The sequence below is a fragment of the Trichogramma pretiosum genome, unplaced genomic scaffold, assembly GCF_000599845.2.
Source record: "Trichogramma pretiosum strain Unisexual culture from Peru unplaced genomic scaffold, Tpre_2.0 scaffold8, whole genome shotgun sequence".
Lineage (NCBI taxonomy): Eukaryota > Metazoa > Arthropoda > Insecta > Hymenoptera > Trichogrammatidae > Trichogramma > Trichogramma pretiosum.
Window position 1 is genome coordinate 2571277 of NW_019641699.1, and position 24714 is coordinate 2595990.

General features: G+C 38.4%; 3 protein-coding genes across 4 annotated transcripts; 1 reads left to right on the top strand and 2 right to left on the bottom strand.

The window, feature by feature from the left end:
• Window positions 1–1401: 1401 nt before the first annotated feature.
• Window positions 1402–8964, top strand: LOC106653015 (probable cytochrome P450 49a1). Its single transcript, XM_014372226.2, has 10 exons — window positions 1402–1476; window positions 1736–1894; window positions 3229–3478; window positions 3563–3679; window positions 4042–4118; window positions 4803–5170; window positions 5234–5403; window positions 5481–5559; window positions 5617–5829; window positions 8699–8964. Exons 1-10 carry the CDS (start codon window positions 1443–1445, stop codon window positions 8804–8806), a joined length of 1575 nt encoding a protein of 524 aa, XP_014227712.1. The 5' UTR covers window positions 1402–1442; the 3' UTR covers window positions 8807–8964.
• Window positions 8965–9227: 263 nt separating this feature from the next.
• LOC106653014 (probable cytochrome P450 301a1, mitochondrial) lies at window positions 9228–15627 on the bottom strand. 2 transcript variants are annotated; one of them, XM_014372225.2, is made up of 10 exons: window positions 15550–15627; window positions 15406–15465; window positions 11714–12200; window positions 11439–11555; window positions 11266–11342; window positions 10760–10973; window positions 10516–10690; window positions 9974–10143; window positions 9621–9903; window positions 9228–9539 (listed from the first exon to the last, which is right to left on the bottom strand). In XM_014372225.2, the coding sequence occupies exons 3-10, from the start codon at window positions 12166–12168 to the stop codon at window positions 9396–9398; spliced, it is 1635 nt and encodes a 544-aa protein (XP_014227711.1). In that variant the 5' UTR covers window positions 12169–12200; window positions 15406–15465; window positions 15550–15627; the 3' UTR covers window positions 9228–9395. The 2 variants fall into 2 exon arrangements, with proteins under 2 accessions (XP_014227711.1, XP_023318266.1); XM_023462498.1 differs by lacking the exon at window positions 15406–15465 and having other exon boundaries at window positions 15550–15600.
• A 2455-nt stretch (window positions 15628–18082) lies between these two features.
• On the bottom strand, window positions 18083–23545 carry LOC106653058 (cytochrome P450 4C1-like). The gene is made up of 12 exons (XM_014372291.2): window positions 23295–23545; window positions 23126–23235; window positions 22969–23059; window positions 22716–22898; window positions 22554–22644; window positions 22374–22476; window positions 19458–19557; window positions 19268–19377; window positions 19128–19196; window positions 18887–19055; window positions 18643–18822; window positions 18083–18581 (listed from the first exon to the last, which is right to left on the bottom strand). Exons 1-12 carry the CDS (start codon window positions 23446–23448, stop codon window positions 18406–18408), a joined length of 1536 nt encoding a protein of 511 aa, XP_014227777.1. The 5' UTR covers window positions 23449–23545; the 3' UTR covers window positions 18083–18405.
• Between the last annotated feature and the right edge of the window lie 1169 nt (window positions 23546–24714).

The window sequence follows — 24714 nt, forward strand, 5'->3', positions numbered from 1 at the left end:
TCGTGTATATACGTTGCGGTGCGCGCGTGGGGCTCTCGAGGACTCCTACTTTTGCGACGGCTCGCGGATTTTTAAGAGCTTCGCTGCTCCCACTTTCGGGTGTGCGAAGCGTTAAAGCGCATAACGTATATACAGGAGCGCGTGTGCGATTCCAAGCCACGAGCTTGTCCACGAGAGCCTTCAAAACAAAACCGATCGTTCTATCGGTAAGAGCCAGAGAACGGATCGGCTCCCGCACCTCGTCTACTCATTCCCTGTTCCCGGCGAAATTGACACCGACGCGTTTCGCCGCTGCCTCTTCGTCTCTCCTGTCAACTACTACTGCTCACCTTTCTCGATTGTGTTTTCGTTTCTTTTTCTAACGATCCCAGCAGGTAAGTCGAATTCTCATACTGTTCCATCTGACTAACGTCTAACGTCTCGCGTCACTACTTCGCGCGCGACGTTCAAATCGTCGTGTCATTGACTCGAGTTCGTTCGAGAATTACAATTTTTATGCAAATTAATTGTTAAGCTCGATATCGTTCTGAAGGTATTTTTTCTTTAGCTTGACAATGGTGATGTCAATTTTTCGAAATTTTTTTAATTTAATTGGACTCGGTCGAGTGTCTTGTATTCGTTGAAAAATGCGTCAAAATACTTTTTCTCGTCTTTTTAGCGGAAGAAAAAGAAACACGAACGAATAGAACATTTTCTGATTTCGGTACACGTAAACAGGCTCGGCAATAATTTATCATCGACGAGAAATTTCGGCAATTGGTAAATTCCTTATTTCTCTTTAAAAATACAGTGTAATGAAAGTGAAAAATTGTATAAAAATGAATCGAAATGAGCATTAATAAATTCATAAATAGTAAAAAGATGCGGAATACGGCGACAAGTAGGTCTCTCTTAGATTTGTCCGCGTGCTCCATGACATAATACGTCGAACACACACAGACACACAGATACGGGCACACTTACGCGTCGGAGATTGACCGGATTGAATCATAGTCTCACTCTCTCTTTTTCTCGCGCGCACGAGATATATCTAATAATCAGATCAGGCAATAGCGCATTTCACCGTCTGTGCAGCGCGGTAGCAACCAACAACGCACACGTTGTTACGCGAGTGCTCGTAATACCTACCTACCTACTTTTGATTTCGTTTGAACCGGTTTAGATGAGTCCGGCTGCGAAAGCGAGTGAAAATAATCCTTGCGATTAATAGAAAACAAGTCTTGGCGCTCTGGTCGAGTGCGGCATTGCTTACATGTACATTTATTTTTTTTTTTTTTACAAATAATAGCTTGATTTTGATGCGCCTTACGTCGAGTATGTTTAATTGCAGGGGCAGCAGTAGCGGCGGCCCAAAACCGATTATGCTTCTAACGACGTAATCGCGCGCATTTCGATCGATTATATACCCACCTGATAGCTTGTATAATATCGCATTTGGCAGCATGGCGAATCTAACGAGCTTTGCTGGCCTATTGAGTGAGTATAATAATATTTCAGATACATATTATATATACATAGTAGTATCGACGCCTACAGCTGAGAGTGAAAATATATTACTATCGGCTAAAATTATGCAATGCAAAATTCACGCCGTCTTCAACGTTGTTTAGCCATTTATAACGGTGTATATGTTTCAAGTTTTCCGGGTTTATTAACGCGGGGCTTATTACATGCTGCCTGCACGACTTTTGCCTTTCTTCTTTTATGCCACGATAAATGTTTTTGTTATTGTTAGCTCGCCGTGGCGAAAAACCAGCCGAACTCGTGAAAATGATGCTGAAGCGGAAAATGGAAACTCTGACGGAAGCAGCCGACGCCAGGCCATACTCGGAGATGCCTGGACCTACACCAATACCGATTCTCGGCAATACTTGGCGATTCATACCTTTCATAGGTAAATCCGATCATCATTTACTCTCTAATAGGGGGAAAAATTATGTTGCACGATGACTCTTTTTGTTTGTCAAGATGTCGCACTTTATTTGTTCTGCGTGACGAAAATTGATGAGATAGAAAGTTGTGTCTCGTTGCACGGGGCGATATACAAATATGAGTCAAATTGAATTAGTTTGAAAATCAAGCGGGAAGGACGCAAATAGCAAAGGTACGCGAAAAAGTGTCGAAACGAACGGAGCGAAGCGATTAGGCTGGAGCGCTAATTGGTAAATAATATTTCGCCGAGTCGGTCGGAGAGTTTTACGCCCGTAGAGATAAGCGGTGGCACCGAGTAGAGAGCAGCAGCGGCGTTCGTAAAGCCCATGCGCGAAAAAAGTTCAAAGTTGAGCGCTCGCTTAGGCGGCGGCCCGCTCGAGCGCGCTCAAACGCATTCAAACGTTCATACTCTGCGGCTTTTTGCAGAAATGTTTATTCTCGCTGGCTTGCATTACACGCGATGACAAGGAAACGCGGAGAATAAAGCGCGCCTTTGACTAGTACTGCGCGCGAGAGTCCACGACTTTCACTGTGCACCGACTACTGCACGGAATACACACGTGCGTAACGCCAGTCATGCGCTAGAACTCGTGAAAACGTCCGTGGGAACCCCCCCGCACTGCCTGTAGCGTACCGAACTCTATACGCGCACCTCGCGGCGCTTTTCAATTCAAAGTCCAAAGGCAAATTACTATACTATTCCTAAATGTCATGTGCATTAGTGCGAACTGACGAGGGGGAGAGAGAGAGAGAAATATACGAGAGAAATGACGCTGCTTATGTAAGCTCAATCAAATAGCCTGTAAAAATGCCGTCAAGCTCGTAACGATTTTTCTCTCTCCTCGCCTAAAGCAGTCGCGATAAAAAAGTCCATCGCTCAATCGATCTATATTACTCAATACGATGTGCCGGCCGATTATGCCAACTCGTCGCGGAAGATGCAATGCTCGTCGGCTGCCGCGTAATACATAAAATATCGTTCGAATGGATAAAAAATTTCGCGATTTCTCTCCGTTTTCTCATTTATGGATCAGCGGTAACCTTGAATCGTAAACGAATCGGCTTGGTTCAATAGCTCGCTAATGTAGGCCATCGAGCGGATACCCGAGTGAATCACATTTTTTTGGGAATTCGCAGCCGCTCGATAATCGCTTCGATGAATACAATAGCTTTTACGACGACCGCGCGACACAAAGCAGCCCGCCGCCCCCTTTTTGCTATGCTTTTTACTTACTCTTGATTTTTTGTAAGCAAAATCCTCTTCCAAGATATGTGCGTAACGATTTTTCGAATTAGGTGATTACAAGATCAGCGAGGTGGACAAGGTGTCGCGTCGCCTGCACGAGGAGTACGGGGACGTGGTGCGGCTGGGGGGTCTGCTGAATCGGCCGGACATGGTGTTCCTGTACGACGCCGACGAGATCGAGCGGATCTTCCGCCAGGAGGAGCGAATGCCCCACCGTCCGCACATGCCCTCGCTGCACCGCTACAAGCATCAGCTGCGTCGCGACGTCTTTGGCGACGACAAGGCCGGCCTCATCGCCGTGTGAGTTTACTTTATTATCAATTGTCTTATTCTACTTTTTCCCCGATTCCTAATCATCTCGATCTATTCTTGACTTGTCGACAGCCACGGCGAGGCCTGGTACAACTTCAGGAGCCAAGTCCAGCAGGTGATGCTGCAGCCGCGCACCGCCCGCATGTACATCGGCAGCATCGAGCAGGCCAGTCGGGACTTTGTTCGCAGGTCTGAGGCTATAAATAAAGGCACTATACATCCTCGCTCGTTGCGAAATTGCTTAGTTGCAATAATTTTATTTTTATATGAAACCAGTCGGAGGAAAAAAAAGTAATAAAGTTGACTCGAGAGACGCATTCGCGGTAATTGCGTATTCGGCGTGCTCGTCGTCGCAACGAGTGCGCGTGCGGTCCCGCGAAGGGCCGCCGGCGGCGCCGTCCGAGAAAGTCTGCATCGCAGGCTCTCTTTCGGAGGACGAATCGTCGCCGAAAACAATCGAAAGAATAACGATCGACGTCGTTTTACGTAAGCGACTCGTTGCCGTCGTTAATCGTCCTCATGCTTGTCTTTTTTTCTCATATTTGTTTTAGGATAGAGAACATCAAGGACGAGAAAAGCGAAGTGCCGGACAACTTTTTAAGCGAGATCCACAAGTGGTCGCTCGAGTGTAAGTCCCCAAGAAGCTGCAAACGTACATATAGCCGAGTAACGATCTGAATATACATGCTACATCTTATGTAGTCCGCGTGCAGTGCCCGAGCTCCGCCGAGCCCGTCACGTCTATGTGCCTGCGAAATTTCTGCCTCGAAAGCGTGACGGATGCCTTTTAACGAGTACTCTGTACATATTATAATATTTCACGACTACCTCTTGTTTATTATCGCGCATATTGTACACGCGTATATGTGTATATTTTTGTCGACGTATTGATGAGTGCTGTTTTCTCGTAAACAGGAGCTTACGTAAGCGTCCGACGTGTCTATCGTTCGGGCTGCCGCGATTTTCGGTGAAAAATCTTTCTTTTTCTTGCCTCGGTTTCTGCATAATAGCCGCAATTACCTGCATTTTTTCGCCAACTGCCTTCGTATTTTTAGCAACGCTGTTCATGTAACTTTGTTAATGCGTATCAACGGACGAATCGATTAAATTTTCATTCTTAATAAATCTTGAGCAAGTTCAGCGATAATGCAATTTCAGTTATTCAACTTGAATTTATAAATGTAGCACTAAAATTCCGATTTTGTTTACATGAGAATTCAACGTAACTCGGCTTAATAGAACAGTGTTCTCGGTCAAAATTGATACACTTTCTCGAAAAAGCTCAAAAATTATATCATAACTGTACCAACAGCGATTGGCCGAGTAGCATTGGACGTGAGGCTAGGCTGTCTTGACGAGGGCAAAGATCCTCCAGCCGAGACGCAAGCCCTGATCGAAGCCGTGCTGACGTTCTTCAAGCACGTCGGGCCCCTCGAGCTGAAAATCCCCTTCTGGAAGTTGTGGCCGACGCCGGCCTGGAAACGATACATCGGCGCCCTCGACGTCATCCTGGCGACGACGAGCAAGTACACGCGCGAGGCCCTCGAGCGAGCCCAGCGATGCCCCAAGCCCGAGGGCAGCGACGACCTATCCTTGCTCGAGCGGGTCCTCAGACAGGAGGGCGACGCTCATCTCGCCACCGTCTTGGCCTTTGACCTCTTCCTCGTGGGCATCGACACGGTAACGATTAATGATCAATTTAGCTCATCTAGTCGGCAGCTAATAATATTTCTATTTCCATAGACGTCGAACTCGGTCGGATCGGTCCTCTACCAACTGGCCCTGCACCCCGAGAAGCAGCAGCTGCTCCACGAGGAGCTCAACCGGGTCCTGCCCGAAGGGGGCGGACCACTGGAGCCGCGACACCTCGACCAGCTCAAGTACCTCAAGGCCTGTGTTCGCGAGACTCAAAGGTTCTGTCTCCTCTTCTTATACTCTTCTTATCTCGAATTTCGGCTCTAATTGACTCATTTTAACGATTCCGATTCAGGATGTACCCGGTGGTCATCGGCAACGGCAGATGCACTCAGAAGGACACCGTCATCTGCGGCTACCAAGTCCCCAAGGGCGTAAGTTGATCTTGATCTTGAGCGAATATCGATCCACATTGATCCACGTTTACGCAGGTACACGTCGTCTTCCAACATTGGGTCATCAGCAACAGCGAGAGATACTTTCCCAAAGCCTCGAGCTTCATACCCGAGCGATGGATCGGCCAGGGCAGCACCGAAGCGCCACCCGCGAGACATGCCTTCGCCTCGTTGCCCTTCGGCTATGGACGGCGCATGTGCATCGGGCGCAGATTTGCAGAGCTCGAAATACTCATTCTTCTCAGCAAGGTACATAATACATCTTACCTTTTCAAAAGTTCAAACGAACATAATTTTCTTTTGAGCCACGGAAACCCAAGGAAAAAAGTAAACTCACAATTTCATACTTTATTAAAAAATATATTTTGAATATACTCTATTACAACCTTTTCTCGATATTAGAAGCAAATGAAATTTTTATTTTTTGGGCATGAAAAATTAGCGTAAGAAACATAACCACAGGTAAGGTTTCATCTTCGAAATTTTAACATATAATCCACTCAAGTTGTAGATTAATCACAGTTTGTCCAAACAAATAATTTAAAAACGTACAATTGAAATATGAACGTTTTTAATATCAAAGGGTCGATTCAGAGGAAAAGTAGGGTACGAGTTCCTAGAAATGGTTGTACTAATTTTACCCTGAATAGTCTAATCCACTAGATTTTTAGCGCACACAACGACATTGGGGAATAGAGTCTCGGCTTCTTCCATGTTCGGCTTCTTATTTTTTCCATGTTCTATGAAATAAATCTTATAGATTATCAGGGTATACCAGAAGTGATAGTATAAAAAATAAGGGCTAAAGTAATCTTTCATTTTTAATATAAAAATTTTTTTCAGTTCACTGATCAAATAGCTATTTTATAGAGGGTGAAATTAGCCAAATTCGTAGTGACTAAAGTAATCTTTATTCTTTAGAGTTTTTTCATTTAAACTGATGTTAATATATAATCAGTTGAAAATTATTTTTCTATTAATATTTGTTTATTATTTATTGTATTATTTAATGATTCTTTATTACATAGAACGGTCGTATTCTAACTTAAAAATATATTGTCAAACGAAGATTTATTTGATGATTTTCAGTTTCTTTTGATGCATAAAAAGAGTGTTATCAAGATCGTTACATTACAAAATATATAGTTTACAGTATCTTACGTCTCACTATCGAAAGTCCTTGATCATTGAATACAGCCGTATGGCTTTCGTAGTTTTACATTATTTCAAATCTTCAGACCAAATTCAAAAAATAACTGTGAAAAATGTATGAATAAATAATTTGACCTCTCACTTTTTACGTTGCTCCTATCATAAAAAAATGAAGAAATGTGAGTTTTATTTTTGTTATATTTTAATTAAATTTCAAATTTGGCAATAGTAAGATGGATAAATTTAAGAATAAATAACGATGTAGCTGTGGTCATTTTTGCTGAGCAGATGAATTCTCTTTAACTTTCACTGCTTCGACCTTGTCGTAAAAAGGATCAAAAATTCGCACGTGCTTGCAAAATATATTCACTAGAGTCTGTTTGAAATATCCCGACACTGCCAATGTTTTTTTTAATCGTGTATATGTAGTATCAGGTTTCGAGTATTCTCTCACTGAAGATGAACACTTCACTGAAATGTGCAAAGTTATACATAATAATGATATTGAGACTCAATTCAATCACAAATCGACCCTCGAGGAGATGAGAAATAATTTTCACTGTTGTGAAATGCCTTACGTAATTCAAAAACTTAATTGACTCGGAAGTCACTTGGACATCTGCAAAAAATGTCTATAATAAGCCTAATTAGTTGGTCTACTTGTAAAAAAATATTGTGCTCATGCCCAACTCATCAATAGCTCATGAAAATTGGTTTATCGAATAAAAAAAAAATATTAAAATGTAAAAAATAGCTCTTAGAGAATTTTTTTTTTCTCCTCTAGCATAAATGTAAAGATAATTATAAAGCAGCAACGAATAGTCATAAAATTTCGCGAGCAAGTAGTTAATGTAGGTCGTAAAATAATACACGGTATCCTGCCATCACATTGCGTGCATTGCCAGCCGTAGCTTCGGAAGTCAAAAACAATGCGTTGTCGTACATAATATATCTATGTAGCCATCGTATTAGTATTGGCAAACACTGGTCAACTTAAAAAATCATTAGTCTCGCGCGCGTGCCTCGCGTTTGTCCGCGCATTGCAACACCTATTTAATTTTCTTCTAGAAAATACAATGATAAAAAAGACCTTCAGCCGTAGAGGCTTTTAAAAAAAATGAGTGACTGTCGAGAAAGCACGAGTACGATGCCAAGTGCTTCGTTTGCTCGTAAAAATTATTTATATCGCAAAGATTTGCTTTTGTAGTTAACAATGTCGCCACTGTACCGATGGAAATATTTTTTTGGTCCGTTATGCGCACTGTTTTCCATGTGCTTGGATCAAAAACCAACACAACGTTGTTGAAACTTATTGCGACAGTTTACTTTATTTTTTCGTTCAAGCGAAACAATTAATTCAATGATATGGAGTATTTTGAATATAACATTTTTATTTAAAAATTTTTCCTTTAATTGTACACTTTTGAAATTAAATAATTTAATATAATGATTCATCAATTACAAGCACGCGTAGGAAAAAAATTCTGCAAAAGAATTCCACTTCTCATTTTTTCCACGCCTGCGTCAAGATTTTGCCTTGACTGTTTGAAATGTTATTTCCAAATCATGTAGAACTCGTTTTTTTGTTCCGGTGAAATGCAAATTTTTGTTCAGGAGATCGTGTTTTATCCGAATTTGTATTAAAATTGTCGGTTCGAAGTAAAATACAGTTGGAAATTAGCATACTGCAGCACGCACGCCTCTAGCTCACTCCTAGCAATTCGTTCGATCATAACATAATTTCACCATCGATTCAGGTAAATTAGAACGAAATATTTTTCATCTCAGGCTCATATAAGGACGAGTATTGCATAACGCTCACAATTTAGTGTTTTGTAGCTCAAAATTTATGAATCTCACGCGCCTCCGTTAAAGAATGTTCTCTACAAGATCAAGATAGAAATATAAATTTTTATTCAACAAGTTTTAATGTGGTTTAATCATAAGTGTTATTTTTATTTTGCAGATTTTCAAGAAATACAAAGTCGAATATCATTATGAAAAATTAGATTACTATATCGACCCAATGTACACACCCAAAGGGCCATTGAAATTGAAATTTATAGAGAGGTGAATATTTTAGATATTAAAGTCTTTTAACTTTAAATGTATTCGATAGAAAAAATGTTATCATATGCATACACATATAATTTTATATTACATTATTGAATAGATTTTATGTACTGCTTAGAAAATGGTTCTATTAAGAGCTGAAATTACTTTTTTTTATTTTGTAATAAAAAAGTTTGTAATCCATAATTTCTCTCTTTTACGACCAAAGTAATAATTTATGTCGCAATAAAAATGCTATTTTTAATCAATCTTACATTAAAGTAAATATATTTAATACTTTTGATAATTTCTTTGACATGTGAAAAAAATATTTTTTCTTTCGAAATGTCACATACATGCATGGAAATATACATAAATAATCATACATATACATATTATATTACATATTATATCTTGTTTAAAAATTAGTTTAAAACCCCGACGAAATAACTTAATATATAATATATTCATAAAGAATTGCTAAAATTGCGGTTTAACTATACATTGCACAACTATGATATAACGGTTTGAATGTGTATAATACAAAATATCAATCAGTTCAACAATTACAAATATTTTATCATTAAAGTAAAAGAAAAAAGTAGAGGAAATTAATCATTCGCTATGCTCGGACTTTGGTTCAAGTTATTTCTGTTGATCATGTTGAATTTGAGCTGACCATCGGGCGCGTACATGAATGTCACTTTGTACTTGAGTGGCTCGTAATTGTATTCAATCTTGTATTTGCGAATCAACTGAAAATAAAATGGTTGTAATTGCTCGATATACTCGAATGATTGTACAGTAATGTTAAGTTAGCCGGGGCATGAGCGTACCTTCATCAATAAGACCTGCATCTCGAGATCGGCAAATCGGCGACCGAGGCACATCCTAGCGCCGTAGCCGTAAGGCAGAGACGCGAAGGGATGCAGCTTCTGACCGGAGGACTCCTTGAGCCATCTGGACGGTTTGAAGGTGGCCGCGTCCTCGACGTACTCCTCCATGCATCCTGTGACCAAGGTCGGAAATACGACCTGGACGCCTTTTGGCACGTGATATCCGCAAATCACCATGTCGTTTTGCAAAGTCCGGCCGTTACCGATGACAGTCGAGTACATTCTGTGGGCGCACAAACCCACGCAATGAGTCGTAATGTCAAACGCGCCCCCACATTATATTCAATACGTACCTAAACACCTCCTTGATGAAAGCCTTCATGTAGTGCGCTCGATCGAGATCGCTCGGGCTCAGGGGTTTGCTCGTGTCTGGGGCTATTCTCGCGATTTCTTGATAAATTTTTTCTTGCTCTTCTGGTCTCGTGGCGAGTTGATACATTATCGAACACACAGCCATCGATATCTAAAAATAAACATTCTTGCTAAAAGCTCAATTACAGTACATGATTTCTTGGCACTCCTGGCAACTATACCAGGTTGCCCCATGAAAAAAAGGATTAAAAAATTGGAGAGACCGTATCTGAAAATGCTGTGTGCTAACTTATAAAATAACAAAGATTTGTGTCTCGAAACATTTTCAATTCGTGGTAACTTGTTTTATATTCAGCCTAAAATTTTAAGAGCTTGCGAAGAATATAAAAAATTACTCCATCTCATCTATTAAAAGTACAAAATATTACCATTAGGAGTGGCTAATCTCGTTTGTCAAACCATTACACAACATTTTCAGGTCTAGATGATTTTTGAAATTTTCCTTTCTTTGGATTCACGTTACCGTATCGATTCCAACGAGTATAAGATCGAGAGCAAGAATGTAAGCCATCTTGGGATCGGTTTCCTTGGCCAAAATACGCTCGACCAGGGAAAGCTCGCTCTCGTGCACCTGTGCATTGTTGTTTTTCTTCTCTTTGAGTCTTTCGATCGCCGCGTCTATGTGCTTCATGCAGATCCTGTAAAATGCATGCTCGAATCAGTTTGGCCGATGATCGATGCAAATAATCACGAGAAAATTCACTCACTCGACGAAATAATCCATATTTCGGACGTAGCGGGTCCAAAGAGGTGTGGGTATGTAACGCCAGTACGGTGCTTTCAATTCCAACGTCGCGACGTTTCTCAGGGCGTACTTGGCGGCGTCGATGATCTTCTGAGGTTCCGAGTCTGGAGATAGTTGGCCAGCTTCGCCTTGTTGCAAACAGCCCAATCTCACGTCCAGAGCGACTCGACCAATACCTATGATTGGAAATTGTTTTAATATTAATATTGTTTCATTCAACGCCATTACCACTCGTTTTTTCCCCTCTCGTATTTTATGCTTCCTAATAAACTACGTATTAACGCAAGACTCGAACGCACATTGATGGTGAATCAATAAAGGCGCGATATTTTTTCTTTACGATAAAAATGTTAGCAAAAGTTTGCGGAGAATTCGAGAAATGCCTTTTTTTGTAATTGGATCGATGTTTTGCCAGTCTTTGAAATTTCGACTCTTATTGTTATTAGCCGCGCGAGTGTCGATACTTACACTCAAGTGCCCACTTGTGAATTTCATTGTCAAAATCGGCCGGCACTTCATCGTTGTGGTCCTTGATGTTTTCGATTCTGCGGAAATAAAAAAAAACAAATATTAGTTTATCACGTCCGGCTTCCCTTCATGGGAATGCAAAAATCAGCGGCACTTTCATATGCTCTACATACCTGCTGATGAAATCATTGGTCACCAGTTCGATGGGCGTTATGTACTTTTTGACAGTTTGCGGTTGCAGAACCGGTTTTTGTACTCGCGTGCGAAATTCGCGCCACTGCTCGCCGTGTCTACAAATGGCACAGATTTTTCATTAATAATGTCGAGAAAACTATAATTAAATATGTTGCAGTCGGCACGCGTAAGAAGCTATTCATTACAAACACACAAGAGAAAAACACAATGAATGCACGCTAATCGCTCGAGCAACGACGAAGAAGGTACTCACACTCCAACGACTCCGGGCAGAGCGCCAAAAAAGTCCTTTCTCACTTCGCTCTTGTACTTGACCAGGCAGGGCATCGACGGTCTGAAGGGGGTCGGACCCTCTTGCCGATAAACTCGCTCGATCTCGTCGGCGTCGTAAACGAAGAGCAGATCCGGCCTACCGATCAGGCCGGTCAACCTGGTGATCTTGCCGTAGTGCTGATAAAATAGCTGCGAGATCCGAGCCGTGTCCGAGACTGTGTACTGGCCGATGACCGGCATGACGCGCCACGTATTGCCGAGGATCGGTATCGGCTTCGGGCCGGGTATCTCCTCGTAGGGTTTGGCACTTTGGAATTCCGAGGTCGTCGTCGTGGTCGCCGCGACCGGGCTCGGGGCCGCAGCCGTCAGCGACTCGCTACCGATTTCCCGACGAAACAGACGCGCCAGCGTCGACGTTGGCTTGATGTTCTTCATGACGACCAAGAGCTCGCTCGCGTCCAAGAGCACTGAAAGACAAAAAGTCAAGTTCAACGTTTTCGGGCAACGAACAGCCCCTCCCGCGAATAGTGCCCGGGGGCCACGGGAATAGAGGCGCAAGATCCACGATGGGGCAGCTCCCACCTGCGTATTGTATTTCGTAAATGAGGTTTCGCCAGGGATTTCGCGGTCGTTTTCCCGAATCAAGCGAGTCGCAATTCTCTCGGCTATTTTTATCACAATTTATAATATAATAAGCATAGTACGCTATATTACAGTGAGAAGCTGCTGGTGTACGCATAATTACAGAGGTGCCGCGAGCTGCTCGCTGATTGCGGAGAGGAGTTATGTTTTTATAGCTGGCTGGGCATGTAACGCGACCGACGGAAAAAGAAGAAATTGCCGGCGAATCCGCGCTCGAGCTGCAGACTCTGCCAAGATAATAGCTGCGCCGCTATCTTTCTTCCGAAAGTCTGCTGCGTCTCGCTCGCTCGCTCCGAGGACTTTCACTCGCTGTATACATCTGCTACGGTTGACCGCATCTCGTGGAATGACGCGCCACTATATCGTATACACGTACACCGTAAACAGTATTACCGCCGCGCGATATCGCGATGTTGGCATTGAACTTGCCCATGCTCGTACTTGAAAAATACCAGGTCAGCGTGAGCGACGACGTTCCCCGCCGATACATTGTTTCTCGCCGCAGCCGCTCGACGAAGCGCGTATTGTTTTCCCTTTAAAATCTGTGTCGCGTGCTCGAGCAAATAAAATGCGCAACTCGCCAGCTAAACGCCATAAACTTTTCGAAGCGATAAAAATTTATTAAACGTCTGCTCGTACCGATGCAAAGGAATAACGTCGTGCAATCGAATAGCGTATACGTATGCAACGATCGCGCGCGACATTGACCTATAATTCAAATAGGAAAACGATCTTCTTCGTATTTCCACGGAGTGGATGGATAACATTATATCACTATGCGGTACGTTTTGCACGTATATATAGACGTGACATTCTTTTTCCGTTTCTCTTTTTTATTCTTTCAAAATAGCACCCGAGGCTCCAAGTTTTATTATTAATATTTATTGGGCTCGTTGCATTAATCGGCTTGTGCAACATTAGGCGCGCGCGCGCGCGTCCTTTGCCGATTGAGTTGGCTTATTAACCGTGACATTGAACCGCGACTACGGAGAAACTGGTTTTTCTCTTTCTCTCGCCGCGACGCGCCGCAATTAACAATTAAGACACGATTTTTCGCCACTAGCGTTTTTCGCGCGCTGCAGCTCGGATTCGATTCGGGGCGCGATCTTTGCCTTCTTTACAATTGCTCGGAAAGACGTATAGTAGCACAAGACGTTGAAACATTTTCGTTGCGTAATTACGAGTGTTGCGAGACGCGGAGCTTCGGCCGTGATTTCTGCCTCGCTCGCAAGTGCTCTTGCAATTGGCTTTTTCTATTTTCATCCAAGACGATTAAGACCGAGTCTATGCTATGTACCGGTGCACTTGGACGCGCGTATCGTCGAAGCCAGCAGGATTGATGGCTGTCGTGTACGTTAGCCCGAGGGGCACTCGTGCCTTTCTATGGAAATTCCTATTGTCTACTCGGTCAGTCATTGATAAAGCGTTTGCCGAGTTGGCCATTAACAAGTCATAAATATATATATGTGCGTGCATAGGTAGTGCGCGCGTGCCGAGAAAAGTAAATGAGCTCGGCGATCGCACCTCGCAAATCGCCAATGACGCATTGCAAGCGCGAGCAGGAATGCGCTTCGCGCTACTCCGTCGTTCGAGACCGAGCCGAGCTTGGCCATCCTTTTAAAATAAAATTAAATCTTTTAAATCTTTTCAAAGCTCAGGGACGATATGCTCGGCCGAATGAATAATTCAACATTTGCATAAATAATCCAAGTCATAAAATCTATTAAATTACCACATTTGGATGTGTTATCGATGAACGTAAATTTGCTTCAACTTTTAGTTGAAACGTCTAGAAAGGACTCCATCTATCTAAACTTTTCCTTTTGACAAAGTACTGCACGCTTTTAATTATAATTAATGGTATGGATATTTGATTGCTCGCTGTTAATGCTCCTCGACAGAAAAAAACGAGTCGCTATTATTGTCATTTGAGGTAATCGCGGTCACACATGAGAACAGCAAAAGGCTAACGCAATATCTGTATAGCTTATCTTGGCACACACGTGTGCAGCGTCCTGTAAACGTTGAAAGTACACGCGCGATCTTTGCAAACCATCGCGGGATGCCATACCAAATTTAGACAATTTATTGCGGAGGAATCAATTAATGAAGCGACTGCTCGGCGGACTTGGATGCGCGTACAGCTCGCGTCGAATGCACTCCGACAAGAATAATATGTATCACTCTGTGTAAACACGTTTTAACATTTAATTTTTTTTATCGCTAATTCTATCGGGTAGCTTTATGGAGTAATCGAGTTTCCCACCTAACGAAGCGCCGCGGTTCATCGAGTCTGGTTTAATGCCTACATAAAATAAATTATTTCATCGATCTGTTAGCGTGTAAAGCTCTAATGTTCCATAATTGCTGTAAACATATTTTATGGGTCATTTCTATTTCTATTTTTGCTTTTTTTTAAATAATTATCGAGCAAATATTTTTTTCTCTCAATACTGCGACGCGATAAAAATGATAAGCTTTAAAGAGAAACAACGTGCTTTTTATTCTGTGACTTTCAATTTATCCCGGCCAGAGTTAATTTTGTTCTGAGAAACTCATATTTTTCATTGTACACGACATTTTTCTGTACTCCGCACTTATTTGAACACAAACAAAAAATCTCGCGCTGGAAAACACTTCAACTTACACGGGAGAATTTCACTTTCAAATTAAGCATTTGAACGCCGTATGTTTCGTGCACAGTTATACCCGAGCATCGTGTGTGTATAATGTGTGCGGGTACTACATGCAGGTTGTACGGAGAATAAATAACGGGATGCTCTGTAGCTCTGTAGCGATTCCGCTCTAACAACAACGGGTATGATTTGAAAATTGGGAAAAATATCTCCATTACAAGTGATCGATGAAATTGAATAACTTCAATCTTTTTAAATGTTTAAATGAAAAATTTTTTGGGGTATACAAAAAACTTTTTTGAGTTTTGTTTGCATTTGAAATAATAACAAGGTAAAATTTATGAAAAATCAACGAAGATTATTTTAGAGACGTAAGTTAATCAAATAAACTCACCTGTGAAGAAACTTGTTCGCAGCCTTATGAAAACAATCGAGGCCAAAACAAATGAACAAACTAACAAAAACGAAAAAATAACAAACAATCAAAGAAATAATGCAATTTCAAAGACGTGCATTAAAGCACCTACGAAGCACTCACGTGAAAAAGTACACCCAGAGAGGGTCTATCACAGACGAAATTAAAAAGAAGCCAAAATCTGAAGGAGACAATTTCAATTGAAAAAGTCGAGGATTCGCGCGTGAGCGACAACGAGCAGCTCGAGCTCATGCACCTGCAAAAGGTATAACTTCTCGCCTCGTACTGGGAAAAGGCTCGTGCGAGAGCAGCAGACTATCGCATCTTCGAAGTCATTGCTTGGCGCGTCCGTCTCTGTCTGGCACGCAGCTTGTGTGGGGCCGCGCGCTCGTGCGAGGGACCCCACTTTTGCGGCCCGAGCCGAGACCGAACAGAACCGAGAGCAATACCTGCCACAAGCGATTGGCTTTATTTTGCACAAATGTCTACATACGCACATGTAGCAGCAGCCGTTTTTCTGTATAATATGCTCACGAGTATCAGTGAAAGAAGCGCAAATAAGTTACCTGAATTTAGGTCATTGTGTGAAGGTACCAGCGGATTTTTCCAGCTCCTTTTCCTTCGGATAACTTTCCTTCGGAGTAAGCGGCTTTTTTCAACTTCCACCTCTGATTTGCATGTCTTCGATCATTTTTTGCCAGGAAAAAGTTGATCTGCTCCCATCGAAGCTTTGACATTTTATATTTAAATAATATATTAATGAAAATTTGCAATCAACTCGAAAGATTTAAAAATGAATTACCGCGCTCGGGAAAGCTTTTAAAACAACAATAAACATTAGCACGTGGAACGATCTTTTATCTCGCAATCGTCAAGAAAAAAAAAAAGTAACTGAGAACACATTTAAAATATGACAAAAATTAAATGCTGAGTGCAAACGGTAGCAATAGCTAGTAAAAGCAAAAGTAAATAAATCTTATTCTTTCTGTAAAAGCAACTTAATGGACTTGACTACGTCGCAGCTGCCTTTAAATTAAGATTGGCTCTTTGCTTTGAATAAATACGTGCGCGAGCTCGCAATATTTCCTTTTCTTTTTCTTCTTATAACAATTTTCATCGCGTACAATAGTTTTGATTGATGATCTTGCGCCTGATACAAGTATTTTTAATGCACACTACATTTGCATATTAGTACGATACGAGCTAAGCTACTTCCAAGGTGTGAAGATACTAATTATTATAATCCACGTTGCTTGTTAGTTGTATACCCTCTTGTATAAATCTATGACATATGGCACGCGACCTTCGAGTAATAACAGCATCGATAGACCGATTTTTTCGAATTTTATTCATTACCTTCATGTAAACATGTGCATCAATTTTTTTTATTCTATATGTATAAATTCCATGAATTGTTCAAGGCTAATAGGGGCTTAATTTTTTTAAAGTTTTCATTTACAGTATTAGGCTGTAAAAAAGAAAAATGTTTTTTTTTCAAGAACACACATGAACACTGTTTTCAATACCCTATTTGAAAGTATTTTGTCCAGTTATACATGTAACATGTCCACTTGTACATATAACATAGTGAAATTAATTTATGGGAAATCATTAAAAATGAATACTAAATTCTAGAAAATTGTAAAAGAGTAGCTAAAGTTCATCTTATGTCTAGCTTATGGTAGCGACCATGGCCAATTGCCTATCGAACAATTTGAAACCACATAGGACAAAATTGATTGACACTTTCTCTTGAAATTTTACGATAAGTAGCTTAGGTGTTCAAAGCTTACGTAGAGGGTCTATATCCTCGCATCAGTGTACTTATCTTTTTATCACAGCGTGCGGGAAATAAAAACTTCCCGCAACTCGTGATAAAAAATAGTATACGTCACTTGTGCGCGTGGTGCTTCTCGCCCACTTCGCGCACGAGTGACGTAATGCACTATTTTAACTTTTTTAGTATGTGACTGGACAAAATACTTTCAAATGAGGTATTGAAAAGAGTTGTTATGTGTGTTTTTCGAAAAATAATTTTTTTTACTTTTACAGCCTAATACTATAAATAGACAATTAGGTAAGGTAAATTTTCTTTAAATCGTAAAAGGTGCCCTGGCAATGAGTCACGTACCTGTTTAAAAAAAATCGCTGGATTTCCAGTTGGAAAATCGAGCAGGATTTGACTATAAATCGAGCTTGGTATGGTAAAAAAAGATTGTGAAGATCAAGAATTACGAATTTTATTTTTACGCAGATCTCAATTACAGTAAAACTTCGATTATTCGAAATCCTAAATACAGGCTGTAATTTCGAATTATCGAGAATTTCGAATTAGCGAAGTAAAAGAGAGGCCAAATTGAATGAATTTCGAATTATAGAAAAACACAGAAACCATATGAAGATAGTACGGATATTCATTTTATTACGTACTTTATTTTCGCGCACTGTGTAAAGCGTTTTTCAAAACGGTCAGCTTATAAACAACGAGTGGAAGAGTTATAGAAAATGATTGCCGTCGAAAAGTGAAAAAAAAATTTCCCTTTCAGTGGTGCTGTTTATTTTATTATCGAATAACTGATACGATTAGTGAATAATTAAAACTCTTTCCTTACAACGAGAAAAAAATGAATGTTTAAAAATATTAATAACAAGTCACAAGTTTTGCTCATTTTTATTATGAATGTAATTTTACACTATAGCTTTCACGTCTCTGGTTATAATCATTGTGTATAGAGATTAAAAAAACTATATTTTTTTCGAAAGAAATAACTTTGGAATAGAACATCTGCAATAGATTGTGATTATAATAACCGTTCCAAAAAATTCAGATTTAGCAGCTGATAATACAACGGGAACACTTATTTGCTCTTATAAATACCTTAAAAAATGTTTCTTGATTTTTTATATTTTTCAATAACTTTGATGGTGGTTAAAATAAAATTCAGATTCTTAAAAATTTTGTGAAAAATAAAATATAAATTAATGAATTTCATGGCTTAATGGTACAAACTTAAGATTAACTGGAACACCAGGTCTTAAAGTTATATCTGGAATAAACGGAATTTGCTGAGCTAAGTAATCTACAATTTCGACTTGAAAGTTGGTAAGTATGTATACAAGAAATATTTTCATTTCTGTCATAGCAAATTTCATTCCTGAAAAAAATATTATCTTAAAATTTATAACCATTGTTAAATTTATTTTGTATTTTCATACCAATGCAACTTCTTGCACCAGAGCTAAATGGTAAATATGCATAAGGATTTCTTTTCCGAATTTGCTCCGGTAGAAATCGATCTGGATCAAATTTTTCAGGGTCAGGCCAGTGTTTAGGGTCTCGATGAATTGTTATAATATGTATATCTGTGAAAGTGCCTTTAGGTATTGTAAAATCATCTATAAAATAAAAAATGTAATTTATATACAAATTTTAATTCGGTAACCATTTTTAAAATTTTACCTAATTTTATATCACCGGCCAAAACTCGAGATATATATGGAACGGAAGGGAAAAATCGTAATGTTTCTTTGATGCATCTTTCAAGATAATTAAGTTTTTGTAGATCCATTAATTTAATATCGTTTATATTGCTTCCAAATACTTCTTTGATTTCATTTCGTATTTTTACCTAGAAAAAAAAAACAAATTGAAATTTTCAATCAATTAAAAAATCATATGTCAAGTTTACTCAAAGAAATACCTGGACATCTTTATGTTCTGCAATAAAAAGTAAACCAAAAAATAAAGCTAATGCACTAGTATCATGTCCCTGTAAAACAATGCCAAACATTTAAATACGAAATGAATTTTGGGAGCTTATACTTGTTATGAAAAACTAACGGCAAGCATAAATGTATCAACTTCTTCTTGTATACCAGCATCGTCAATTTGATTGCCATTTTTTTGGGCTGCTATTAATAGATCTAGCATAGCTAATCTTTTCTTATTATCTAGTTAAGAATAAAATGAACAATAATTATTCAACTTGCTTTTATTTAGCATAGCAGACTACATGCGTGCAAATACTTACATCCTAAAGCTTCCGAGTCATCAAAACCCTGTTTTGATTCAAAGTCATTCAAGTAATATCCTTTAGTTCTCTCATGATACTCTTTTCTTTCGTTGATAACCTTTAAAGTAGCAAAATCATTCATTGTTTTTTAGAATTTTGAATTGATTTTAAAAAAAGTATAAGTGACTCAAGTAGCCTATTCTGGCCACCGCGCTATCACCCCGCCGCGCAGTGGTCGGAAAAGTATTAAAAACGCACTAAACCTCAGTGTCAAGTGTATAAGGCACCAATCGAAAATCTAGATATAGTTTTGGATTCGGAAAAACATGACGAATCTAAAATCGTTTCCCTTTTTTTTTTAGCTATAACCATCCGTACTCTACGAACAATGATAGGAGCTTAAAAATGATGATTTTATTTAAAATTAGTTTATGAAGATTAGTCGCTGAAATATATCACTTCGATTATATTCAATAATAATTATCTTTATGATGGGTTTTGCGTGAACTTCTTCTAACACTTATTTTGACAAGTGTTTATCCAGTGGCACGCAAAACCCATCATAAAGATAATTATTATTGAATATAATCGAAGTGATATATTTCAGCGACTAATTTTCATAAACTAATTTTAAATAAAATCATCATTTTTACGCTCCTATCATTGTTCGTAGAGTACGGATGGTTATAGCTAAAGAAAAAGGGAAACGATTTTAGATTCGTCATGTTTTTCCGAATCTAAAACTATATCTAGATTTTCGATTGGTGCCTTATACACTTAACACTGAGGTTTAGTGCATTTTTAATACTGTTCCGACCACTGTGCGCCGTGTTCGGGCTCTAACTGCGCCGTGCAATAAAGAGTTGCTAAAGTCACACGTATCGTAATATTGGAAAGTAATGTTAGCACTTGGAGGGTCAGCAGATCCAACGTATCTGCCCAAACCGGGGAAATTAACGTAGGAGTGCATGGGAGATTTACGGGTTTTCGCTCATATTCGCTCAAAAAATATGCAAAATTTTGGAAAAATAAGGTCACCCATCGATTTCACGTAAAATTTTACATCGGAAATGATTGCTGACTCAAAATATGTTAGTGTAAAATCATTCACAATATCGAGTTAAACAAAGCTGAAAAATAATGTCGAAGCGAAGCGAGAGCCCCGTTTCATAGTCGAATTTCTCTGTTCAACTCGATATTGTGAATGATTTTACTCTAACACTTTTTGATTCGACAATCATTCTTGAAGTAAAATTTGACGATGAATCAATTGCTGACCTTATTTTTTTTAAATTTTGCATATTTATGGAAATATGAGCGAAAAACCGTGAACCACCCATACATTTCTATCCCTATTAACATTCAACGTTGTCTAAACGTTTTTTAAACTTTTAATTTGCAACCTTTAAACGTTTAAGAGAAGAGTTGAATAAACGTTGAAGCAACGTTGTATAAACGTTTTAATGTCCCCTTCCTAAAATTTTCTAAACGATGTATCAACGTTATAACAACGTTGAGTAAACCTTAGTTAAAACTGTTAATCAATTAACTACGCGTTCAGAAAATGGCAAAATTAACACTTTTTAATTATAAACGTGCCCATTCCTTCTTAAACTGTGAACTACTAGGTGTACCCTGACCAGCGCTTTCATTAAGTACGTGTATCTGTACGTATAACTTCCCTTAAATTACTTTTTGTGTAAATCCGAATCAAATGATTATACAATTGAGTAGATGGGTTTTTAGAGGAGAATCTGATACCATAAATACACTGTATTACCTAAAAGATGTCTAGTATTTTTTCGGAATTTTCGGAAAAATCGAAATATCTTTACGTCAGTACCTGCTCAAAGGGTTTATAAAGAACTGTGCAAATTTTCAAAAGGATCGGTTGAATACTTTTTGAGTGACGTTCCTCACCGATTTGAAAAATCTTGACGTACGGTACTTATACCAGTGATTGACCGCTTTCGACCAGTAAATGACCACTTTTGGATGTGCAATAATTATCGTTTTTCCTTGTTAAATTATGATTGAACATAGAAAACGAGATGCATCGTTCACTAAAGAATTGAATTACGTCCATACAAATATATTTTTAATTGTTTTTCATATGATATTTTTCAAAATGGTCATTCACTGGTACCCGATCATTAATTGGTCTGACTACCCTATAATGTTGTATCTTTGAACTGCAATTTCTCAAAATGACATTTTTCAAATCGGTGAGGAACGCCACTCAAAAAGTATTCAACCGATCCTTTTGAAAATTTGCATAGTTCTTTATAAACCCTTTGAGCAGGTACTGACGTCGAGATATTTCGATTTTTCCGAAAATTTTTTTGTTTATAACAACTTGTCCGAAAAAAAGGTCGATTTTTCATGTCTGGACGCAATTTTAAAATTTTTTTCAACTTCAAAATTACATCAAAATTCGAAAAATCACTATAATTGAAAAAACTCTACGTCAGTACCTGATAAAACTCATAAACTAATGAGGTAATTTTGCATTTTTCGTTTCAGATGATTCTGTGAAAAGTTACATTCCTTACCACAATTTTCACGACTTTTCCATAGATTTGCTATCAAAGGTCCAAAAATGAATATTTTTTAATGAAATTTTTACAAAATACTCTCGAAGTCATGTACTTTAACATGTACATTGTAGAAATAAATTTTTTTTTTTTTACTAGTAAAAAAAAAGAAAAAATTTTAAAAAATCGATAAATCAGCACCATACCCCCCCCCTTCCCCNCCCCCCCCCCCCCCCTTTAACGTTTAAAGGTTGCAAATTAAACCTTTAAAAAACGTTCAGACAACGTTGAATGTTAATAGGGGCGTTAATTTCCTCAGTTTGGGCAGACATATTGGATTTCGGACTCCTCCAGGCGCTAACATTGCTTCCCAATACTATTACTGTCATGGTTTTAATACCTTTTTACTAAACTCATGAATCGTATCAACCAACTTTTTTTGTTTTCTACCCGATTGGGTCATACTGAATATCCAATCATTAAACAACCAAGGGCTGATGAATCTAAATTCAACATACAAAATTTGTAGAGATTAGCTTTTAAGATTACAACAAAATTTGAAATTGCTTAAAATTATAACCTTCGACACAATGTGTCAGCCATTTCGCGAATAGCATGTCTGTATGCCTGTCCACTTTTATCATCGCATAATGAAGTACCCATTGCCGCCTCTAAGATAGCATATAAAATTGAAGTAGGATTAAAAATTTAATGCATTATCCAAATTTAAATATTTTCTCACCAATTATGTTATCCAAGGAATATTTTGTACATAATGGTAGTAAATTTTGAATGGATACACCTTGTGTTTTCAAATGTTCAACAATATCAATAGTATTTTCAACGAATATTTCAAAATATTTTTGTAGAACATTCAAATGAAAAGCAGGAGTCAACATTTTCCGACGTTTCTGCCACTTTTCCCCTACATTTTAACGAGTGTTATGTGCTTTCATAAAATAGAATTTCTTACATGTAGTAAAGTAAACATTTACCTCCACTTGTCAATAAACCAGTACCAAACCAAGGATCTAAAAGTTTATAAAATATGCTTTTTTCTGTAGTGTATTTACTTGTAAAAATTACCTGTACGATTAAATGGGTCACATGAATCAGTATTGAATGATACAATTAGAAAAAGTTAATGTTTACCTCGGCATAATCTACTGACAATATAGTTACGACGTGTAAATTCAAAATTAAAATTTTATACATAGGATAATATTGTTTATCCATTTGTTGAACCACGCCCATAAATTTATCTGAAATTACATGGGAAAAAATATGAAAAGTTATTTTTTTTATTTTTATATCTCTTTACCTGTAGGAACCATAATTTTCGGGGCGCATCCAATTATCGGCCAGACTGTTGGGCCGGGTATTTTCGCTAATAATCGTCCGTTTCTGCCACCATAGAAGAAGTAGTGAAACGCGTAAAATAATATCAAAATTATCACTAGTATTACAAGCAGCATGTTTTAAAGCAGCAAGTTATTCAATTTGTATCAGTTTTCATCGACTTATGATTTCAAGATGAACGCTTTGGACTCGACTAGTAACTACAAAAGTAGACAGAAGAATCCTCACTGCTTCAAAAAATAAAAGTAATAAAATTGAGTGTAATATATTTTGTATGAAGAATGCCTTTTTTTAGGTAGACGAAAAAAGGTCATTAAACGAATGTCATTAAATAATTAAAAATTACTATACTTGCTTCGTCATGGTCAGAGCAATTTTGTCATTACTTTCATAATTAAATTTGAAACAAAATGTTTCTTTATTGTTATTACATTGAATGAATTTTTTTTATAAGTTATGCAACTTTTTCAAACGTAGGGTACTTATACTAGTGATTGACCGCTTTCGACCAGTAAATGACCACTTTTGGATGTGCAATAATTATCGTTTTTCCTTGTTTAATTATGATCGAACATAGAAAACAAGATGCATCGTTCACTAAAGAATTGATTTACGTCCATATAAATACATTTTTAATTGTTTTTCATGTGATATTTTCAAAATGGTCATTCACTGGTACCCGGTCATTGATTGGTCTGACTACCCTAATACACAAATGACCTATAATAGAACCTTTTTTTAAACATGACCTCCATCCAACGCTGCTAGGGGATACATGATTCGATATTTTGGTTCTGAAAAAATGTGTAGTTATAGTTAAATACATACTTTATAGGGAAGAATCACCTATTGCGGCGCGTGTACTATTGTGGCGCACGTCTATTTAGCATACTTAGAAATATTTCTTTGAACTGAAATTCAACAACAATATTCTATGCAGAACACTTATAAAATTTAAGCAAAAAAATTGTTAAAAAATAAAATTAACAATGAACTACAATTAATGTAATTAATGATGTTGTCAAATTGTAATACTGCGAGTCTCAAAACTGAACCCTTTAATGCCTGAAATGACCATTTTTGGACAACATTTATAGCGATGAATTACACCGACTGAAAATTGTTTAAAAAACTTTTCAGACATCATTTCTCACATAAAATTTAATGTACTTTTCGAATCCGGGGTCAGAATTAAAAAAAAAAATTATTAAATAAAAAGTTATAAACAATTTTGTAAAAAAAAACATGAAATTTGAGAAAAAAATCTCGTTTAACTCAAATTTCAACACGGAAAAAAGGTTCACTCGTGCGTCTCACGCATATAAATTTGGTCAATGGCTTGTATATTTTATTGTAAAACAGTTATAATTACGAAATTCAAC